Source organism: Artibeus jamaicensis, unplaced genomic scaffold (genome assembly GCF_021234435.1).
Source record: "Artibeus jamaicensis isolate MK-2021 breed Jamaican fruit bat unplaced genomic scaffold, CSHL_Jam_final contig_3182, whole genome shotgun sequence".
Taxonomy (NCBI): Eukaryota; Metazoa; Chordata; class Mammalia; order Chiroptera; family Phyllostomidae; genus Artibeus; species Artibeus jamaicensis.
The window spans coordinates 566441-588303 of record NW_026521742.1 but is presented as its reverse complement, the minus strand read 5'-3'; the positions used below and the strand labels follow the sequence as shown (position 1 = coordinate 588303).

Sequence of the window (21863 nt, the reverse complement as noted above, 5' to 3'; positions counted from 1 at the left end):
CCTGATTTGCATCTACCTTCTGATTTTAATGGCCTATCTCTACGAAGAACTGAATTTTCCTTTGCTGGGCATTATTTACTTAGGACATACACTGTATTCGCATACCTGTTCTGCCTAATAAAACTACTGAAGGGAAAAATGGAAATAGAGTCATGAACCAAAATCTCAGAAAACTTTCTCCAGAGGCCAAGGTTCCAAGCGATTTAAAATTTGATAAACACCTCAACGTTTCACTTCCCCTGACAGTCAGAAACACTCATATGGAGGTTGTTTACTTTTTGGTTTTCCTTTGTCATTCCGGGAAAGGACTAGAGGTTATTACAAGGGTGTTTTGCTTTTGTTTTCAGCATGCACCAATTACAATCCAGAAAGCACTTGATATATGAGCCTATATGAGGACTAAATACAATGTAATTTCACACAAAAAAGAGAGTGTATGAACCCAACAGAAAGAATGTAGGGTTTTTTAAATCTTCGTTTTAGCAAAGGTAGCCAAACAGCAGATATTCACTATTATAAGGCGAAAGGAAAATAAAGAGGAAAGAGAAGAAGAAAGCAGTGAGGGTATGGACAGAGGAATGCATATTCAATTATCTTACCTTTTTGTGAGCAATCAGGAGGCAATTGGAATGTTCGTGTTCACAAGCAATTTCATAGTCAGGGAGCAGAGCCACCAATTCGCGGACAAAGCGTACCACTTCCTCATGCCAGGGCACGTTGGCCATGGTGAGGCTGCTTGCTGAACTCTCTCCGCAGTAGGTAACACCCTGTGGAGACATCATAATAGTTAGAGACAATTACTGAAATGTCACAGAGAAAGTTTCTGAGCCAAAAAGCCTTTTAGAGGTTATCCAATCCAATCCCATTTGTATTTTAAAGTGAAGAAAGTGACACAAAGATGATAATATTTTCTTGGGCGCTAATACAAGTGGACAGTGACAAAGACAGCACTGGGGCCCCCCGGCCGATGTTCCTTTCACTCTGTGACAACGCCACTGCGTGGGCACCTGTGCTTCTTTCATGTCACAGTCTCTGCTGTCTAGTCATGGGATGTATTTGAACCAGTGACATAGCTTTCTATTTAGATTCATTTGGGCATTGTAATGGATTAATTCTCAGGGAAGTATAGTCCCCTAGTATAATAATTCAGGCATAGCTGACACCCATAAAAATTCACTGAACAATCAATTCGCTGGGAAAATGAATTCAGTTACCATTCCTTAGTATAGTTTAATTTGAGGTTGGTGAAATTTGTGTGAAAGGCTGGATAGGGATCCCATTATTACTCTTTATTTTTAAAGCCATCACTTTGTCACGCATTTTGCATGTGGATCTATGCACACACGAACACAGAATCATGCCAAACAGGAAGCACTTCTGTGGACACCCACACAGACACTGAAGCACCACCTACGTATGCACATGTGCTTCTCAACTTTACGGAAATCCTTGTGCTCGGAGTGAACTTTGGTTCTGCGTCGAACTGTACTTGACAGCCCAGGCACAGAAAACCCAAGTTTTATAATTAAGTTCTCTACTTGGTAGATCACATCAAGCTAATAATTAATTTTCTAATAATAATGGATATCTTCACTTCGTAGGCTCTTCAGATCCCCAGAATCAAGTTTTTCTAACTTTCCTAACAAATGGTTAGAATACTCCAGATACGCCCCTAGTAAGTAAGGAATACTGAAATGGAAACTGCACATCACTCACATACACTGTCTGTCTGTCTGTCTCACTGATTCTCTCTTTCACACACAGACCCGCACAGACACACAACATACAAGAGGGGGAAGAATGACATTAAGTGAAAAACCCACAAATGAACACTGCAGAGTGACCTTGACCCTACAGATGGCAGAGCTGGGCCATGGCCAAAAACTCAGATGAGTTCTGCAAAACACTCTATTCCAGATGGCTGTTTGAAAAGATGGCTGGTGTACCAAACTGAGGTGACCTCTGCTGAACACAAACCTCAAGTGACCCAGCTCGGTTATGATAAACAAGAGAATCTTCTCTGTTAGTCCAATAATTTATTGAATTCATTAAACAGAGAGTCTGAGTTCTTGATTAATTTAAAAAGCAAATAATAGTTTTAAAAATCTTTTAAGAAAGCATGGCTGAAAAACTGCCAAACGTATCCAAATGTATTTTAAAAAAAACATGACTTATTAATAGACCAAGTTGGTCATAAAAATAAACTTGACTTCAATTTGAATACTGTTCATGATGTATGAATTATATGAACAACCATGTATGAAGTAGTTACTTCAAAGAAATTTATTTTTAATATTTAAAAAGTTAGTTCATTGAGGCAGAGGTTTTAGATAAGATCTTTCATGACAATGGGTTTAAAAAGTATTTTAATATTTCTTATTCGGCAACAATAAATCATGATGGTGTTGGGAGAACTAGACAGCTACGTGCAAAAAAATGAAACTTGAGCACCAACTTACACCATACACCAAAATAAATTCAAGGTGGATAAAAGACTTAAATATAAGCCGTGACACCATTAAAGTCCTAGAGGAGAACATTGGCAAGAAAATCTCAGATATTCCACGCAGCAACATTTTTACGGATATGTCCCCTAGAGCAAGGAATATAAAGGAAAGAATAAATAAATGGGATCTCATCAAAATAAAAAGCTTCTGCATGGCTAAAGAAAACAGTATTAAATTAAAAAGACAACCAACTGTATGGGAAAACATATTTGTCAATGATACCTCAGACAAAGGTTTAATCTCCAAAATATACAAAGAACTCACACGACTCCACTCTAGGAAGACATCGAACCCAATTAAAAAATGGGAAAAGGACTTGAACAGACACTTCTCTAAAGAGGACATACAGAATATCCAGAGACACATGAAGAGATGCTCAATATCGTTAGCTATCAGAGAGATGCAAATTAAAACCACAATGAGATACCACTTTACACCAGTCAGGATGGCTATAATAGACAAAGCAACAAACAACAAATGTTGGAGAGGGTGTGGGGAAAAGGGGACCTTAATTCACTGTTGGTGGGATTGCAGACTGGTACAACCATTATGGAAAACAGTATGGAATTTTCTCAGAAAAATAAAAATTGACCTGCCTTTTGACCCAGCAATTCCACTGCTAGGATTATACCCCAAGAATCCTAAAACATCAATTTCAAAGAACCTATGCACCACAATGTTCATAGCAGCACAACTTACAATAGCCAAGAGTTGGAAGCAACCTAGGTGCCCATCAGTAAACGAATGGATCAAAAAATTGTGGTACATATACACCATGGAATTCTATGCAGCAGAGAGAAAGAAGGAGCTACTACCTTTTGCAACAACATGGATGGAACTGGAAAGCATTATGCTGAGTGAAATAGGCCAGGCATTGAAGGACAAATACCATATGATCTCACCTTTGACAGGAAGCTAAAGAATAAAACAAACAAGCAAACAGAATAAAAACAAAGACACTGAAATAGAGAACAAGTGGGCAGCGACCAGAGGGGAGAGGGAAGGGAACTTAAGGGGAAAAAGGGGGAGGGATTTTGAGGAACAAGTATGAAACACACAGAGATGAGGACTGGGGGGGGGAATGGGAGGGAGGGGGGAGACTGGGCGGGGGGGTGGGGTGGGATGGGAGAAATAGATAAAAAAAATGTACTTGAAAAGTAACTAAATAAAATTTAATATTAAAAAAAACAATAAATCATGAAACATTAAGGAGAGATTTGGCTTGGAAATTAAATTAAAGAATGAATGCCAAAGTTCACTGTACTTTTTCCATACATTCACATGATGCTTTTTAAAAAATCTGTATTTTAATTATTTTCAACTTTTTTTCTTTTATTGATTCTAGACAGAAGGGAAAGGAGGGAGAAAAAGAGAGAGAGAAACACTGATGGTTAGAAACATCAGTTACTTCTTGCACACACCCCAACCAGGTAGGAGACCCACAACCCCGGCATCTGCCCTGACCAGGAATCAAACCGGTGACCCTTCAGTTTGCAGGACAGCACCCCACCAACTGAGCCACAGTGGCCAGGGCTCGCACCATGCTTTATAACACTTTCCAAAGCACTTTCCCATAAAAGCTCTCATTTTAACCGAACAAAATCTTTTGAGGCAGGCAGGACGCCGTAACTGGCTGAGCCGTCCCCAGAGCCTGAGCCTTCGCCGTGACGGAAATGCTCCGGGCAGAAACCGATTTCAGTGAATCCGTTTGTGGAGTCCCTTCTGGGAACCCCTGAGCCCCAACTCCGTCTGGTTCCTAATGCCCTCACTCTAAGGTGCTCTCTCCTTTGCTGTGGCTGCTTTACTTCTTCCAATACTCTAGTCTCCCAATGACTTGTCTTGACTTTATTCCTGGTCACACTTAACTCTGAATTGTCTAAACACTTCATTTTCTCTCACAGCATGGCTGTCTACCACCTGCTCACCTCACCAGCACCCCACACACCTCCCCATTTATCACCAGCATCACGTTCTTCCCTCACAACTCTGAAAAAAGAACCACCTCAAGAAAACAGATGGGCATAATGTGGCAACTGAATAGCGGTCGCAGACTCCAGAATCTGTAGGTTGAGGAGTAACAAGGAGACCCAAAGAAAGATCCTACAGAACAGGACCACTTGTTCGTCTTGGGGTCTGGAGTGAATAGCGTAACCCACACCGTTACTCTGTGCCTTTCTGCCGGATCTCTGCTGTAGGAGATGGGAGCCATACAGTCATTTTTTTACTGGCTGCTTAGAAAGTTTACCTGGGGAGCCTAGGTCTGTGGGTCTTTTGGCGGCTTGCTATTCCAATTAAACTGACCAGGTGTCTAAAGACTCCTGATACTGTTTCTGTTCCCTACTGTCAACATAAGAAACTCTCAAATGTAGAGAATTTCTATGAGTTTATTTCAGCCAAACTGACAGTTGGCAATTGCCAGGAAGCAAAACCTCAACAAGTTGAGAAAATGCTCTGGAGAATGGCACTTTAGCACCTTATTTTATACATTACAATCAAAAGTGGAGGTGTAAGGGGGTTACATTAAATCCACTGGTGATAGATTAAGGAGGCGTGAGGAAGCAAAGCAGGGAAACCTCTGGGATTGGATAAAAAGTAAACAGACACTAACTTTTACACAGGTGGGTCCAGGATAGTTCACAGTCAACAATTAACATGATAACAGTAACAATGAAGGGATTTGTGGCAACCTCTGGTGCAGGGCCTGTGCTTTGAAGGGTTTGGAGGAAAAAGGAAAGTGGATATTCTATTCTAAAGGAATGTTATCATTGATGCAAAAAGACAACAGACAGGTTCAGTTAAGGTAAAGACTGACTTTTGTTAGGGAAAAATACCAGCCTAGGACATAAACAACTACCATGATCTGCTTTTAGTTAGAAAGTTTTCATTTCAAACCATCCCGTGGTTACTTTAGGTCTCTGAGTGTTTGTAAGGCCGCCACACAGGCCTCCCCCTGAGTTTCTCAGGTTGAGTATGTGGCCCCTTTTCTTCCTCACTACGGTCTGATGAAAAAAGAAATGTCTTTATGATATTGTGCAGCAATATACATCAAATGTGTCATTTGAAAATCCTGAATATGCTTCAACAGCTCCCCCGACAGACAACAGCCCGAGCTTCTCAGCGTGGCTTCAAGGCCTTCTTACTGGACCATCTCACTCTGCATCCAGGTTCTACTTGGCCAAATTCCCCATCACCTCCTCAATCTCCAGTCGGGAACCCCGACCGCACGCGACCTCCATATCATCACACCTTGTGCACATCCTTTACCAGAAAACTGGAATAATAAGTCTAAACTCTGAGCCTATTCCTCTCTGGACCCCCAACCAATCTATGCCAAATGACCTAAAGATCAAGTGACAAATTCTGCTATGATAATAAACCCCAGAACTCTTTTGCTCTAATGTAAAATTTCACTCACGTTACTTGGAATTCTTCTAATCCTTAACGATCATGAACCAACTGACAAACACTCGTAGGTACTACTACATATATGAACGGGCTCTATTCCTTATCTCTGTGTGCAGAAGGAGCAAGGCCGTGCTAAAAATTATTTGCAAGATGCATCCTTCAAGGATTGAGCTCTGCAGACAGCTGCAGTGCTAAGGGTAAGAGTTTTAAATCATAAATCACTGGACAACACATAATTACTGAGCACTTACTATTCTCAAGGTGATACAGGGTGCTAGCCGAGAATATAAAGGCAGTGTTTCATTTATAAATAAATTGTATTATGAAAGTTCTTCAATGAGACAGATGCTTGTGACAAGAAACACATTTTCACAAACAAGCAAGCCAATAATGATAGTTAAAATTCTCAGGTTAGCACATAAAGGCCTATTTAAGCCTAATGAAGCTAAAATATAAGTTAATTTACAGGGAATATAACAAAAAATATTTTACAAGATTAGCAATGAAAGAAAAGAGGAAATCAATATAATAAATAGCTTCTATTGATTTAGTTTGAATAAATGTGCTTAATGGAAAGTGAGTTAAACATTTATAGAATCCAGACATACCCATATCTCCACTGAATTCTCCAAACAAAGCTATTAAATTTCTATTATTATTCTAATTTTCATCTTGAGGGAGTTTATGCTCAAGGAAGATAGTAGCTAGTCCCCCCAGGTCCTTCTGGACCTTTCGGAAACGTATCAGAGCTGTGCTCTTCCCCCTCCCCACGGGAGAAGCCAGTGTGTGCAGACTGCACTCCCCCACACACTCACACGTCCGGGAAATACAAAGGATGTGAGCAGTGTTTGCTTCTGCAAGTGCCCCGGCGTGTCACAGCCTGGGGTCTGATAGTACCATCAATTTCACACCTTCAGAACCTCTACGTGACTGTGAGGTACTGTTAAATTTTAATGCCAATCCTTTTGAGGGACAGGTCCTGGAAGACTTTTTTTTTTCATCAACAGCATCGGTAAGGGACAAGTCTCCAAGTGCCATTCCATGTCAGTGGGTAAATTTCTGTTCTAATTCAGCCTTTCACCGAAGTGAAAAGGGACTCGTCTTTGGTCCTTTAAACCTCAGCCCTGTCTCTGCCAGAGCCATGGAGTACCACCAGGGTGGTCTCTCTTCTTCTACCCCTAAGGAATCCCCTTAGAGACCTCACTACTTCTCCGATTGGCTGTGTTCTCAGAAGTGTGTTGATCATAATGTATTTACTTCTGTCTGCTGGGTTCTGGAGGACGTTAAGGTCATCTTAGCCTGCCACATTGCTTGCTCTCTTCGAATGTTTTCTGGAGAGGGTTTAAAACTCTGTTTCAGAAAATTTTAACTTTAACTAATAAAACAATAGCTTGCCTTTTCAGACATTAAATAGTTTAACCTTACTGAACAGGAAAGTATGCCTTCTCCATTTACTGGTTTCATTTCAATCATCTGAATTATAAAAAGCAATATATGCTCACTAAAATATCACAGCACAGAGGTATAAAAATTAAGCCTTTCCTTCCCCTTGTATCAAACAGAACACTGTTAACAATCTAGTACATGTCCTTCCATACTTATATAAATAGATCTCAACATACACGGTCAAAATGTAATCAAATAATAAATATCATTTTATAACCTGATCTGTTTCTAAATAGCATACTATATTCGGTGAACATCTCTTTTCCTACTTCAGTTTGAAAGGAAGACATTTGTTAACCCGTCAGACAAACGAGAGCTGGATTTCACAGTGTGAGCCCATCAGTGCCCAGCAGCCCACGCACGTCGAGGCGACCCTGCACATCCTCTGCACGAGACACGCTGATCGTCACCAGGTTTTCCCTGATACAACACAAACTAGTATCTGCTACATGGCCTACCATTTAAATAAGACATTTACAATTATCATTAGATTACACACTTCTCCAAGCATTTAAAAATAAAATCAGTGTAGTTCTCTTACTTTTGTAGACTTTGCCTTGTTCCATAAGACATCCATTTGCTAAATGGTATATCTATATTAAATTTTGTGTCTGCTTGCTTTGACAAGACCTGGCACATGGAGAGAACTCAGAATATTTGTTGAATGCAGGGATAAAATAGCAAAATAGAAATACTGTTTCAAAGAAACTATGTCGTTATAATATCTCAGGCACAGACAGAAGGTTTTATATATTTCCTAGTTATGTTCATAATTTGCCCAACAAAAAAATAATCCTCAAAGAATTACACTGTTGCCCTGACTGATGTGGCTCGGTTGGTTGGGCATCATCCAGCAAAGTGAAAGCTCCTTGATTTGATTCCAGGTCAGGGCACATGCCTGGGTTGCAGGGTCGGCCCCTGGTCGGGTGCATACAAGAGGCAGTCAATTGACGTTTTTCTCTCACATTGATGTTTCTCTCCCTCTCTTCCTCCCTCCCTTCCCATTTCTCTAAAAACAAATAAATACAGTGGTACCTCAGTGCTCATTGTTAATTCAATCTGGAACTCGTGATGAGTGCCAAAACTGACAAGTACCGAACGATGAAGCATTTTCTCTTGCAGGGCACATCATGGCTCACACAAGTTCTAGCAAGAATGGCAAGTCCTGAGCAAGAGCCGAGTGCTGAAACACTTTTTCTCTTGTCAAAATGTGGTGTACAGGGTTTAATGCGTACTGAAGCGAATGAGCGCCATGGTATGACTGTAAAATCTTTTCTTTAAAAGATTTTATTTATTTTTACAGAGAGGGAAAGGTAGAGAGAAAAAAAGGGAGAGAAACACTGATGTATGAGAGAAACATAGATTGGCTGTCTCTCACATGCCCCCAGCCAGGGACCTGGCCCACAATCCAGGCCTGTGCCCTGACCAAGAATCGAACCAACGACCTCTCGTTCACAGGTAGGCATTCAGCCTACTGAGCCACACCAACCAGGGCTAAAATCTTTTTTCTTTTTTAAAGAATTACACTGTTTACACAGTAGCCATCTCTCTTTAAGAAATAAATTGGTTGATTCTTTTCAGATTACAAAACATTTCATTCATTATAGAATATATGAAAGAAAATAAAAGAAGAAAAATTTAAATAGATGGCCATGTGACCCAGCCAAATTGCTTTATAACAGAGGTTTTACTGCAACAAAATTTGAGACAGCATTCTTTAATAGCTAAATCATAAATTAAAACACCATTAATCTCCTATGTTGGAAAGGTTCACTTAAGCCAACATATATACTTCGGATGCAGTTTGTATCTTTGCTTCGTTAAAGAGCAATTTCAAAGAAAAACGTGTCTTTGACCTGACTACAGATAAAACGCCACACACTCGACAGCGGTATTTCTTCCACCTGTTCCCACTTCCCACCCTCCAGAGTCCAGTAAGACGGAGAGCTGAACTTACTAAAAGAGAGCCGTAAAACTCTGAAATAGCCTCCAATTCACTACAGAATACATTCACCTTCATAAATATTAACTGAAAAGTGGAGCTTTCAGAGATGGGGTAAATTTTCTGGTCCCTTTCTCTCATCTGGTGGATTGTCCGTTGTCCAAGAAAGCCACACGCCTCCTCCCACTCCACGGCCTTAACGACCCTCTCATGCTGATGACCCCCAAATCATTATTGCCAACCTGTCTGACCCCTGACCTCCACACTGACATGGCTATGGCCTGTTTGAGCCTATATTTGGATATTTTAAAAATACCTCCAATTTAATGAGGCCAACACAGAATGTGTGAAATTACTTCCCAGACTTACTTCCCTCCTGCTCCGATCTTTCCACCTCAGTAAACTGTTCCACGTCCAGCAACTGTTTAAGCTACGTATCTGGTGCCATTCTTGATTCCTTTCGTTCTGTCACTCCCTGCATATGATCTAGCAATAAGTTCTGTTGGCTCTACTTCCAAAACTTATCCCAAATGAACACTCTTCTCCAACCATATTACCAATGACCTTGCCCAAACCATCACATCTCTTGCTTGGATTAAGCAATGACTTCATAACTGGTCTGCCTACTTCTATGATTGCCCTCCATAATCTACTCATGACAGCAGCAAGGTGACGTTTTAAAATCATAAATTAGATCACATCACTCTCCAGCTTAAAACCCTTAGAAGTATACTTGGTATACAGAAAAGCTTACCGTGGCAGTTGGTATAAAATCCGATTCTCTTATCCTTGCTTGAAAGGCCTAACGCCAGCCCACCTCTGTTTCATCTTCTCTCCCCGCCAACTCCAACTGCCCCCCAGGAATCACGCAGGGCCTCTGTGTACTATCTGCGCCATCTGCCAGAACCCGCTGACTCCGAGCCTTTGCTTATTATCTTCTTAGCATTTCCGTTACCAGTGTTGAGAAAGTTATCTTCTCAGAAAATCCTTCTAGCTTATGAAATCCAGAAAAGACAAACATAATATCTAGCAAACCAATACATGCACTTACTTTTTAAAAAAAGATTTTATTTATCTTTAGAGGGGAAGGGAAGGAGAGAGGGAGAGAAACATCAATGTGTGGTTGCCTCTCATGTGTCCCCTACAGGGGACCTGGCCTGCCTGCAACCCAGGCATGTGCCCTGACTGGGAATCAAACCGCGATCCTCTGGTTCACAGGCCCGTGGTCAATCCACTGAGCTACACCAGCCAGGGCCATGCACTTACTCTTGATACATCAATCCACTTACAGGAATCCATCCCAAAGAAACACTGGCAAAAGCATGACATAGACAACCAGACATAAGCCCTTTACTGGAAATATAAAATACCACCAATGGAATAATCTTGAAATGCAAACACACACACACACAAACAAATTTGATTAATCTTCTCATGATTTAACTACTAATCTGCAGGGAATATAGAAAGCAAAGCAAAACGCAATTAGCAGAATCTAAAATATAAATATGAGGAAATAGCCAGAATAAATAATCATTTTCTTCAACAAAATAAATTACAAGGAGGCAGAAACATGGAAGAGGGATTAGATTAAAAGAAATTTAAGAGAAAAAGAATCTAATCACAATGAATGGCTCTTATTTAGATCCAGGTTCAAAAATACTGTTGAAATAGCTGGGCCAGTTTGAAATCTTATATGTTCCAATACTTAAAAATTACCATTAAAATTGTTTAGTTATGAGAACAGAATTCTGAATAAGTGTTTAAAAATGAGTGTATATCTTTAACTGTATATCCCTAATAGTTATATAGCTAAACAGTTATGGATCAATGATATTATGTAGGCTTTGCTTTGAAACGATACAGTAAGAGCAAGAAAATGGGTAGAAATATAGCTGAAACATGAGTTGGTCATTTCTGGAGCTTGGGGATGGGTTCATTAGGCAATGTCTCCATTTCTTGTATATTTGAAGTTTTCCATAATAAAAACTTATTTAAAAACCAACCAATTACTCACTATAACATGCTTACATCTTTGCATATTAATGTTACTACAGTTAGCCTTAAATAGTACAGGTCTGAACTGTAAAGGTCCACTTATAGGCAATTTTTTTTCAATAATTACTATAAGTGACTTTCTCTTCCTTATTATAAAATTTTCTTCCCTTCAGCTTCCTTGACTGTAAGAGTGCAGTGTATGATACATATAACACACAAAACGTATGTTAATTAACTGATTATGTTATTGGTAAGGCCCTGGTCATAGTAGGCCATTAGTAATTAAGCTTTTAGGGAGTCAAAAGTTATACACAAAATTTCAAGCGTGCTCCTAATTCCACACCACTCAAGAGTCAGCTGTACATAGTTTTAATCACTCAGTTTGTGTCGACTGCCTACCTCTCACTGAAATATTAGCTTTGTAAGAACAAATGCTTGGCCTTTACCACTGCTCCATGACTACATGAGGCCCGGATTCTTGATTAATATTTCTAATATTTCTGAATGAATAAATAAAACATCTGGGATCTCCTGTAGAAGTTTAAAGACTTTTTAACTGTAGGATGGTCAACAAAGCATCATAGACAAGTGCACAGCAGTGGCCAGCAGGGACTTACCTTCACTTCGATGAAGTCAGGACTCCCTAGAGACACCAGCTCAGCATAGGCTTGGAGCTCATCCACATTCCAGGCTTTAACAAGAGTCAGTCTGTAGACAGTGCGCTGTTGCTAAAACAAAGGAAAAGCCAACGTTGTTTTCATCTTGATAGAAGTTACACCTAGGAAGACTTTCACATTTCTTCAACCCATAGAAAACCCAGGCAATGTGAAAGGCTATATGAACCTCTACAAATTGAAGTTATATTTTGTAGAAATATGAAAGAACTATAAACAAAGTAATAAAAATCCTATAAGCCTTATAAAAACAAAGAAACTGGCATATTTCTTTCCTTTCACTCACAGTAACTAACACTATTAGGTACCCAAAAATCCCATGACAAATACACATGGAGTAAGATTTAGTAAAAAACGGTAAGTTGACCAAACAGTTTTAGACTGTCAAAAATTAATTCAAATCGCCCTGGCTGGTGTGGCTCAGTGGATTAAGTGCCAGACTGGCAACCAAAGGGCTGCCAGTTGGATTCCCAGTCTAGGGCACATGCCTGGGTTGCAGGCCGGGCCACCAGTTGGGGGTGCTCGAGAGGCAACCACACATTGATCTCCCTCTCCTCTCCCTCCCTTCCTCTCTCTAAAAATAAATAAATGAGTACATAAAATTTTCAGGAACTTAATTGAAATAACCTTCAGGCTTTCTGTTACCAATCACTCAAATTATTTACGATAAGACTTTATAATTATTCTTGACTTCTTTCCCATGTTCTCATTATTTAATTATCTCTGGTTGGTGGAACAGGCACATTCATGAACTGTCAAGTGTTCCATTTGCTACCACATAACCCAGAGAGGTGCTGGTTTTCTGAAAAGCAATTAGACAATAGTCATCAAAGGCTTTTAAAAGTTTATATCCTTTGACTTTGTAGCTCCTTTCCAGAACTCGAGACAAACTAAAAGTTCAAAGACTTACTGTATTTTGCCATGTGTAATGCGTAGCCACATTTTTGGCCCAAACTTTTAGGAAAAAAATCTTTCAAATTTTTACTTACATTTACAAACAAAACTGATGATCGTATTCCAGGGTATTATTTTGCATACAGATATTGCAATTGCTTTCTAGAGTTACACTTTCAACATTTTTAAGCATAAATAAAAATTAAAAACATTTATATGTATGGAATTAGTACTACCCATGGATAATGTGCATCCTTATTTTAATCTAAAAAATTTGGGTGAAAAAGTATGTACCATACATGACAAAATAAAGTATTTAAACATCTCAGAACAACATTATTAAAGATAGTTTAAAATCTAAAGCAACAGTGGGGCCAGAACATGTGATTTGCCTATAACCAATAGCATCCGTAGCAAATCCCCTGGCAATACCCCTGCTGCTAAACCTCAAACCATGTTTTAAGTAGCAAGGCTCAAAACACTCCAGAGAAAAACAAAGTAAGGTAAGACAGGGACAAAGTGATACTAACTCTACTTTTGTTTATGTTTGAAGATTTCCATAATTAGTAAAAAAAAACAAAAACAAAAACCTAACACTGTTAATGAAAACAAAAACACAAGAGACAAGAGTATTAAGCAGCCATACCAGAAAATGTACTCAAAACTTATTTTTAAATAGTCATATACATGAGTGACAAGACAGAAACCATCCAGATTCCCTTACGTAGCTAGAATTCACCCAATGCCAAAACCTGACAAAAATAGCAGAGAACTACAGACCATTTTCACTTGTACTTATATATACTGAAATCTTATAGAAATTTTAGCAAATATAATTCAACATGTTGAAAGTTCTAGAAATGCAAAGATGATTCAATGTTAGGCTATATATTAATATAACTCATTACATTAATAGTTCAACACAGAAAAGACTTGACCATCTGCATAGATACACAAAGACATTTTATACAGTCTAAAAGCCATCCCTAATTTATGTTAGGGGTGTGTTTTTTACTTTTGAAAACAAAACATAATAAATATATCAAAATCCATTTGGTAAACTCAGTAATTAAAAAGCACATCTTTAACATAAAGAAAACACTCTCCAGTCAAGAGTCAGTGTTTCTAAGTGGTTGAAAAATAGAGGCATTTCCATTTAGATTCAAAGAAGAATGTCTACACTATTATTTTTATAAACACTTCTCTGAAAGTTAAGATCAAAGCGAGAACAAGAATTACTGAATAGTATACGAAAAATAATTACCTGTAAATGATATAACTGGCTTTTTTAAAATCTAGGAAAATTAACTAAAAATCAGATTAAGGAGCCCTGGCTGGCATGCCTCAGTGGATTGAGTGCCAGCCGGGGAACCAAAGGGTCACTGGTTTGATTTCCAGTGGGGCACATGCCTGGGTTGCAGGCCAGGTCCCCAGTAGGGGGTGCAAAAGAAGAACCACACATTGATGTTTCTCTCCCTCTCTTCTTTCCTCCCCCTCTCTAAATATAAATAAATAAAATCTTAAAAAAACTAAAAATAAATAAATAAATATTAGATAAAGCAAAAGTAGCCAGTTACCAAATAATTTTTAAAAAAGAGCAGCTTTCTGGCATAGAGCAGTGGGGCAAATGTGCACTCTGGGGCCACACTGAACCCCAGACCATGAGCTAGCTGGCTTTAATCCCTGTTCTTAGTTCCTACCTTTGGCAAATGAGGGTTTTACACAGGATTCAAAGTGTTAATCCATGTACCACTTAGAACCATGTCTGGCAGCAGTTAGTCCTACCAAGTGTCAGCTTCTGTATGCCATTATAGGCAACATACATACTACATGGACAATTAAAAAATACAAAGCAAAAAAAATTCTACATACAATTGCAAAATATATACATATATAAAATATACCAATAAAATGATTAACTTATGAAGTAACATAGACAGTGAATAAAATAAATTTTTCTGAGACCTTAATAAAAACCCACCTACATGGATACTCACGATGGATTTATAAATATAATGTAATTCCAAGAGAACCTTAAAATACCTTTGATCAAATACACTGGCAATGACATCAACAATAATAACAATAGCAGGAATTAGCAATGAGTCAGACTTACTATGTGCCAGCTGTTGTTTTCAGTGCTTAATATCTTAGCAAAAATTCCAAGAGTTATCTCATCTTTATAATAATTCTTACAAAACATGTTTATTATCTTGACATTATACATAGGAAATTCAGGCTTAGAGCTGTTAAATATATTTCCCAAATTTATACAGCTGGAAAGCAACAAAGCTGAGATATGCAGCCTCACATGATATGAATCTAGGTCAGACTCTCTTACTTTGCTGAACATCTTAAATAGTGAAATAAAACATACAAAGAGAAATGTACTTAAAACATGAATGTATAGCTCAAAAAATTACCACAAAGAAAACGCCCATCATTCAGTCACTATTTACTCCATTTGCAACTAATATACTGGGGTGGGGGAGAACAAAAACCTCCAGAATTTATTTATAAAAAATTGTATATTTATTCTTACATTTAAACTTCAGCACCCTCCCCCGCTACCCTCCATTTCATGCAATACACCTAACAAGACATTATTTCCACTACTCAAAACAGTCTTTGAACTCTTGGATTTTGATACCTTTTAGAGCTTCTGCTGTTTTTTGTTCCTGCTCTTCCACATCGGCAAAATGGTCCCTTTCAGGACTTTTTTCACCCAGAGCAGTAACAACAAAAATAAAGACACTGGGGGGTGAGATTGGGTGAATAGGGAGGGTGGAGCACAGGATCATCCCGTTTTTGGTCAGAAACTGCTGAACACTCAGCACAGTGTGGGCAGGCGTGCTCGTAAATCGCCCATCATGAAATTCGCAAAGGCGATGAAAGAGTCTTCAAACAAAATTCACTGAGGCTGAATGCAGCCTCTCATAACAAGCCAGCTGGTGCACTGATGCACATGGGTTCTTAGAACACTCACCTGGTGGGGGAAGCCTACTACACGAGGCAGCCACCCAGAGGATAATTCCAATTTGGGGGGAGGTTAACAACCTCATATTAACACTCTGACTTCAACATTATAGTTCACATTTTTACCTGTTTGAAATTTATATAAATGAAACTACATATTCTTTTACATCTTCTGTTATTCAATGTTGTAGAGTCTTGATGCATGCATAGGGCCCATATTTTTCCTTGACTATATGCATCATAGAATATATATACGACTTTATGTTCAACTTTAGCAGATTTAGAAAATAAAGGAAGAAGTAAAGGCTATACAAAGTGAAACGAGGAGAAATATATAGGGAACCAACAATGAAGGGAAGTAAACCAGGACTCAAAGCAATGATTTGGAAGAAAAATAAGAAATAAACATTCAACTGGAATGAAAAAATAAGAATTCAAAAAATTAGGAGAGGCTTAGGAACTTCTGGGACAACTTTAGACATTCCATCATATGAATCGTAGGGGTGCCAGAAGAAAAAAAGGAAGAGCAAGAAATTAAAAAGTTATTTGAACAAATAATCAAGGAAAACTTCCCCAATATGGCAGAGAAAATAGACTTTCAGAAAGTCCAGGAAGCCCAGAGAGTCCCAAAAAAGTTGGGCCCAAGGAAGTTAAGGAGAGAACCTTAAAAGCAACAAGAAGAAAGGAGACAGTTACCTACAAAGGAGTTCCCATAAGACTGTCAGCTGATTTCTCATCTGATTTCTCATTTCTCAAAAGAAATCAGCTGAAAGTCCTATGGGACCTTAGCTTTCTTTTTGACCTTATAGTCAAAAAGAGGCTAGAAAGAAGTATTCAAAGTCATGAAAGCCAAGGATCTACATCCAAGATTGCTCTATCAAGCAAAACTATCATTTACAATGGAAGTGCTTCCCAGACAAGGTCAAGTTAAAGGAGTTCATCATCACCAAGCCCTTATAGTAAATGTTAAAGGAACTCATCTAAAAAAAAGAAGAAAGTCAAAACTGTGAACAGTAAAATGACAACATACTCACAACTATCAACAACTGAACCTAAAAAACAAAAACAAACTAAGCAAACAACTAGAACAGAACAGAATCACAGAAATGGAGATCACATGGAAGGTTATCAGTGGGGACAGGGAGGAAAGAAAATGGGGGAAAAGGTACAGGGAATAAGAAGCATAAATGGTAGGTACAAAATAGACAGGGGGAGGTTAAAAATAGTATGGGAGATGGAGAAGCCGAAGAACTTATATGTATGATACATAGACATGAATTAAAGGATGGGAATCCTGAAGGGAGGGGGGTACAGAGCAGAAGTGGATGGGGGGGGGGGGGAACAACTGTCATAGCTCATAGCATAATCAATAAAATATACTTGAAAAATAATTTTTTTAAAAAAGAAATATGGTCCAAATGAAAGAACAGAACAAAATTCCAGAAAAAGAACTAAACAAAATAGAGATAAGCAATCTATCGGATGCAGAATTCAAAACACTGGTTATTAGGATGCTCAAGGACTCACTGGGTACTTCAACAACATAAGACCTAGGCAGAAATGAAAGTCACAGTAAGTGAAATAAAGAATAATTAACAGAGAACAAATAGTGGAGGTGATGAAGCCAAAAATCAATGATTTGGAACATAAGAAAGAAAAAAACATTCAATCTGAGCAGAAAAAAAAATTCCAAAAAAGATGAGGACAGGCTAAGGAGCCTCTGGGACATCTTCAAACCTACCAACATTTGAATCACAGTAATGCCAAAAGGAGAAGAGAAAGATGAACAAATTGAAAACTTATTTTACAAAATACTGAAAGAAAACTTCCTTAATTTGGCAAAGTAAACAGATATACAAGTCCAGGAAGTACAGAGAGTCCCAAACAAGTTGGACCCAAAAAGGATCACACCCAGATGCATCATAATTAAAATGCCAAAAGTTAAAGATAAAGACAGAATCTTAAAAGCAGCAAGAGAAAAGGAGAGAGTTACCTACAAAGGAGTTCCTATAAGACTATCAGTTGATTTCTCAAAAGAAACTTTGCAGGCTAAAAGGGACTGGCAAGAAGTATTCAAAGTGATGGAAAGCAGGAACCTATAACCTAGATGACTCTATCCAGCAAAACTTCATTTAGAATGGAAAGGCAGATAAAGTGCTTCCCAGACAAGGTGAAGCTAAAGGAGTTCATCATCATCAAGCCACTATTACATGAAAGGTTAAAGGGACTTACTTAAGAAAAAGAAGATAAAAACTATAAACATTAAAATGGCAATAAAGTTACAACTATCAACAACTGAATCTAAAAAGTAAACTAAGCAAACCAGCAGAACAGAAACAGAATCATAGATATGGAGATCACTTGGGGGATTATCAGCTAGAAGGTACAAGGGGGAGAATGAGGGAAAACATGGGGATTAAGAAATACAAATTCATAGGTATAAAATAGACAGGAGAATATTAAGAACAGTATAGGAAACAGAGAAGCCGAAGAACTTATATGCATGATCCATGATCATGAACTAAGGTTGGGGATTCCTGGCTGGAATAGGGGGAGGGTATCGGGTAGATGGGGACATGAGGGAAAAAATTAGAACAACTTAATAGCATAACCAATAAAATATATATATATATATTTTTAATTTATTTATCTTTAAAGGGGAAGGGAAGGAGAGAGGGAGAGAAATATCAATGTATGGTTGCCTCTCGTGGGTCCCCTGCTGGGAACTGGCCTGCAACCCAGGCATGTGCCCTGACTAGGAATCAAACTGCGCTCAATCCACTGAGCTACACCAGCCAGGGTCAATAAAATATATTTTAAAAAGATTTAATCTCTCCCGAAATTGAATATACATTCAATGCAATTCAATGTAAAGAGTAGAGTTTTTAAATTTTTAATTGACAAGATGATGTCAAAATCTAAACGGAAATGCTAAGGGCCAAGAACAGCCAAATCAATCCTAAGGGAGAACAAAGTTAAAGGACTTGGACTACTAGATATTAAGACTTAGTAAAGCTACAATAATTAAGACAGCATGGTACTGGCAGTGTTGTAAGTAGAGCAGTGGAACAAAACAGAGTTTAAAAACAGTCCGAAACATGTATGGATACCTGATTTATGACAAAGTTGACACTGTAGAATAAGATAGAAAAAATGTTACTTAAATAAACAATGCTAGGTCAAACAGTGCTAGGGGCAAACATTCACACTTCAAATTTTTTTAATAATGTATTATAGAATTGAGTGTGGAAGTAAAACAACAAAATGTCTACAAAATAGCATACAAACCTCTTCAAGACTTCCTTAACCAGTTTAAAATGCACTCAACATAGTAGGAAGAATGATAAACTGACTATATTAAAATTAGCAACTTCTCTTTATCAAAAGACACGAGAGAATAAAGAGGCAAGCCACAGAGTAAAAAAAGACATTGACTCACATCTAGAATATATAAAGAACTTCTATGAACCACAAAGAAAAAGATAATGCAGAATAAAAACTGACAGAAGCAATGAATGTTCCCTATATGGCCTGGAGTAAGGATGGTTATGATTTGATGAGCGAGAACACTAACTCTGAAGCAATTACCCCTCAGTAACAGGGCATGCAAATGACCAATAAACAGAAATGCAAATTAAATACCTAAGAAAATATTACCTCACCACTGCCACAAAGACTGTCAAAAATCACTTGGAGGCGAGGATGCAAAACAATTGGAACACACGGCTGGGCCGTTAGAAGTGTAAATTCATATACTGCTTTAGAAACTGTTTGGCATTATCTAACCAAGGTGAATGAATGTATACCAAATGACCCAGCAGTTCCATTCCTAGGTATCTAGCCAACACACAGGACCACATATGGACACCAAAGAATATATACAGGAATAGTATTAGTAGGATTATTCATAATAGCCCCAAACTGGAAATACATGAATGTCCTTCAATATAAAATAAATAAATTGTGGCATATTCATTTAATGAAATAAAACAGTGCAATGAAAATAAATGGACTAGAGCTGTATAAAACATCATGGATGAATCTAAAAACAGATATAAATCAAAATATACATATTCACAAAAGAATATATACTGTATGATTCCATGTCTATAAAGTTCAAAAACAAGGGAAACTACTTTATGATGTCAGAAGTAAAAGCAGCGATTGTTTTCAGACTGGAAAGGGGCTAATGAGCAGGAGGAGATACGAATGGTGCCGGAGAGGGATGATGCGAGTGCTCTGAACACTCTGTCTCTTGAGTCTGTTGCTGGAGGCAGAGGTGTGTTCATCCTGTCATAATTCATCAAGCTGTCCACTTAAGCTCTGTGCACTTTCCTGCATATGTGATATACTCCAATAATAAGTCCTATTAAAAAATTAAAAACTATACACAAAGTGCTGGGAGTGGCAATCAAATTTTAAAAGTCCTTCTGTATTATATTCACAAGTATTTATCCATGAGGATAAAATGATATTATTTGTTATTTAACTTGAAATATTCCAATGTCTCCCCTCACCCAAAAAAGTAAAAAAAAAAAAAATTAACGAAACGAGAAATGTAGAATGCTGACAGTTGTCAAAGTTAAGAACATGGTTCCACAGGAATTCATATTATTATTATTTCTTCTCTTGGGCATTAAAAAAATCCATAATAAAAAGGTAAAAAAATACAGAGTTATGAGTTAGAATTCTATTGCTTCTCTTGAGATAGCTTTCAGTGCTACATATTCTGGATGATGCTAGTATAGCCCTTGACTACAGTTCTTAATTTTCTTGATTTATCTTGACAGTTGCAACTGAAGATGAACTTGAGTTGAGGGTACATCAAAACAAGATAAAATGGTCTCTGGTCTCCTCAAATATGGTACCGAGTTACCAGTAATCAGAAAAATGCAAACTGAAGCAGTAATGAGGCATTGCTTTGGCTTACGAATTGGCATAGGTTTTTTTTGTAACAGCAATATCCAATGCAGCCTGGAGTTTAACAAGACAGACACATTAATTCACTGATGGTGAAAACATAATTTAGTACAAATATTTTGGAAAGTAACATGGCAATGTGATTAAAGAATCTAAAAAATATTCAAATCTGTTGCCCTAAAAATTACATTTCTAAAAATTTTGCCTTTGGAAATGATTAAAATTGTGAACAAATACTGATGAATAAGAATGTTCACTCCAGCTTTATTTATAGCAATGAGATATCATAAGCTCTCAAGATGTTCAATCCCAAGAAACGGCTGCATGACTTACGATGTAACCACTGAACTAACAATGAAGATGACATTTCTGAGCAGTGGTTGTACATCCTAACACAGCAGAGAAGCACACTCCTAACAAAAAGACAGCTCAGTGCAGGTGTGATTCTCAGAAAGGGGTGGGGGGGGGGGGGAAGTGGGATGTGTTTTGTTTGTTTGTTTTCTTGTTTCTATGGACAGAAACTATTTTAGAAGAATGTTTAACAGATTAGGGATACTTTTTATGTAATAGTGTTAAATTTTTAAAAAGCCAAAAATGAAATAGTACATGCACCACAGCATTATTGACATAAATGTATATACACAGGAAAAAAAAGGCTTATAAGGAAATACAATAAATACTGTGAGATTGGGAAACATGTATACACACATGGGCACACACATTTTTTACATTGTACTGACTCTTGAGATTGGATCAGTTTAATAGGCACTTGACATGCCTGATCTCGACTATCCATTTATAGCAGAGGCCTTAAAATCCTCCTGCTCGAAGACCAGATATTTGGTAATGGAAGTGGAAAAATATTTGCCTTAGGTTTGGCAGAGCCTCAAAAGACCATGCGTATCAGCAAGAATATTAGACAGTTTGGCCAGGGTTGAAGATTCATGTTACCTCCATTCCGTACTTCCAACAGCAAAAATAATGGGGCTTGACATCCGCCTGAGAACGTGGTCAACAGGCGGACCTGTTGTAAAGGGGTAGGAGAAGGGCGAAGCCACACACATATTTTATACAACTCTAAATACATATGTAAATAAATAT

General features: G+C 38.0%; 1 protein-coding gene across 1 annotated transcript in view; it reads right to left on the bottom strand.

Moving 5' to 3' along the window:
- LOC119042035 (S-adenosyl-L-methionine-dependent tRNA 4-demethylwyosine synthase TYW1) overlaps positions 1 to 21863 on the bottom strand; it is a 179111-nt gene that overhangs the window by 21603 nt on the left and 135645 nt on the right. The window contains exons 14-15 of the mRNA XM_037135582.2: positions 11916 to 12026; positions 600 to 767 (exon numbers count right to left, since the gene is read on the bottom strand). Of these exons, the coding sequence (XP_036991477.2) occupies positions 600 to 767; positions 11916 to 12026 (279 nt within the window). The remainder of the gene's footprint in view (positions 1 to 599; positions 768 to 11915; positions 12027 to 21863) is intronic.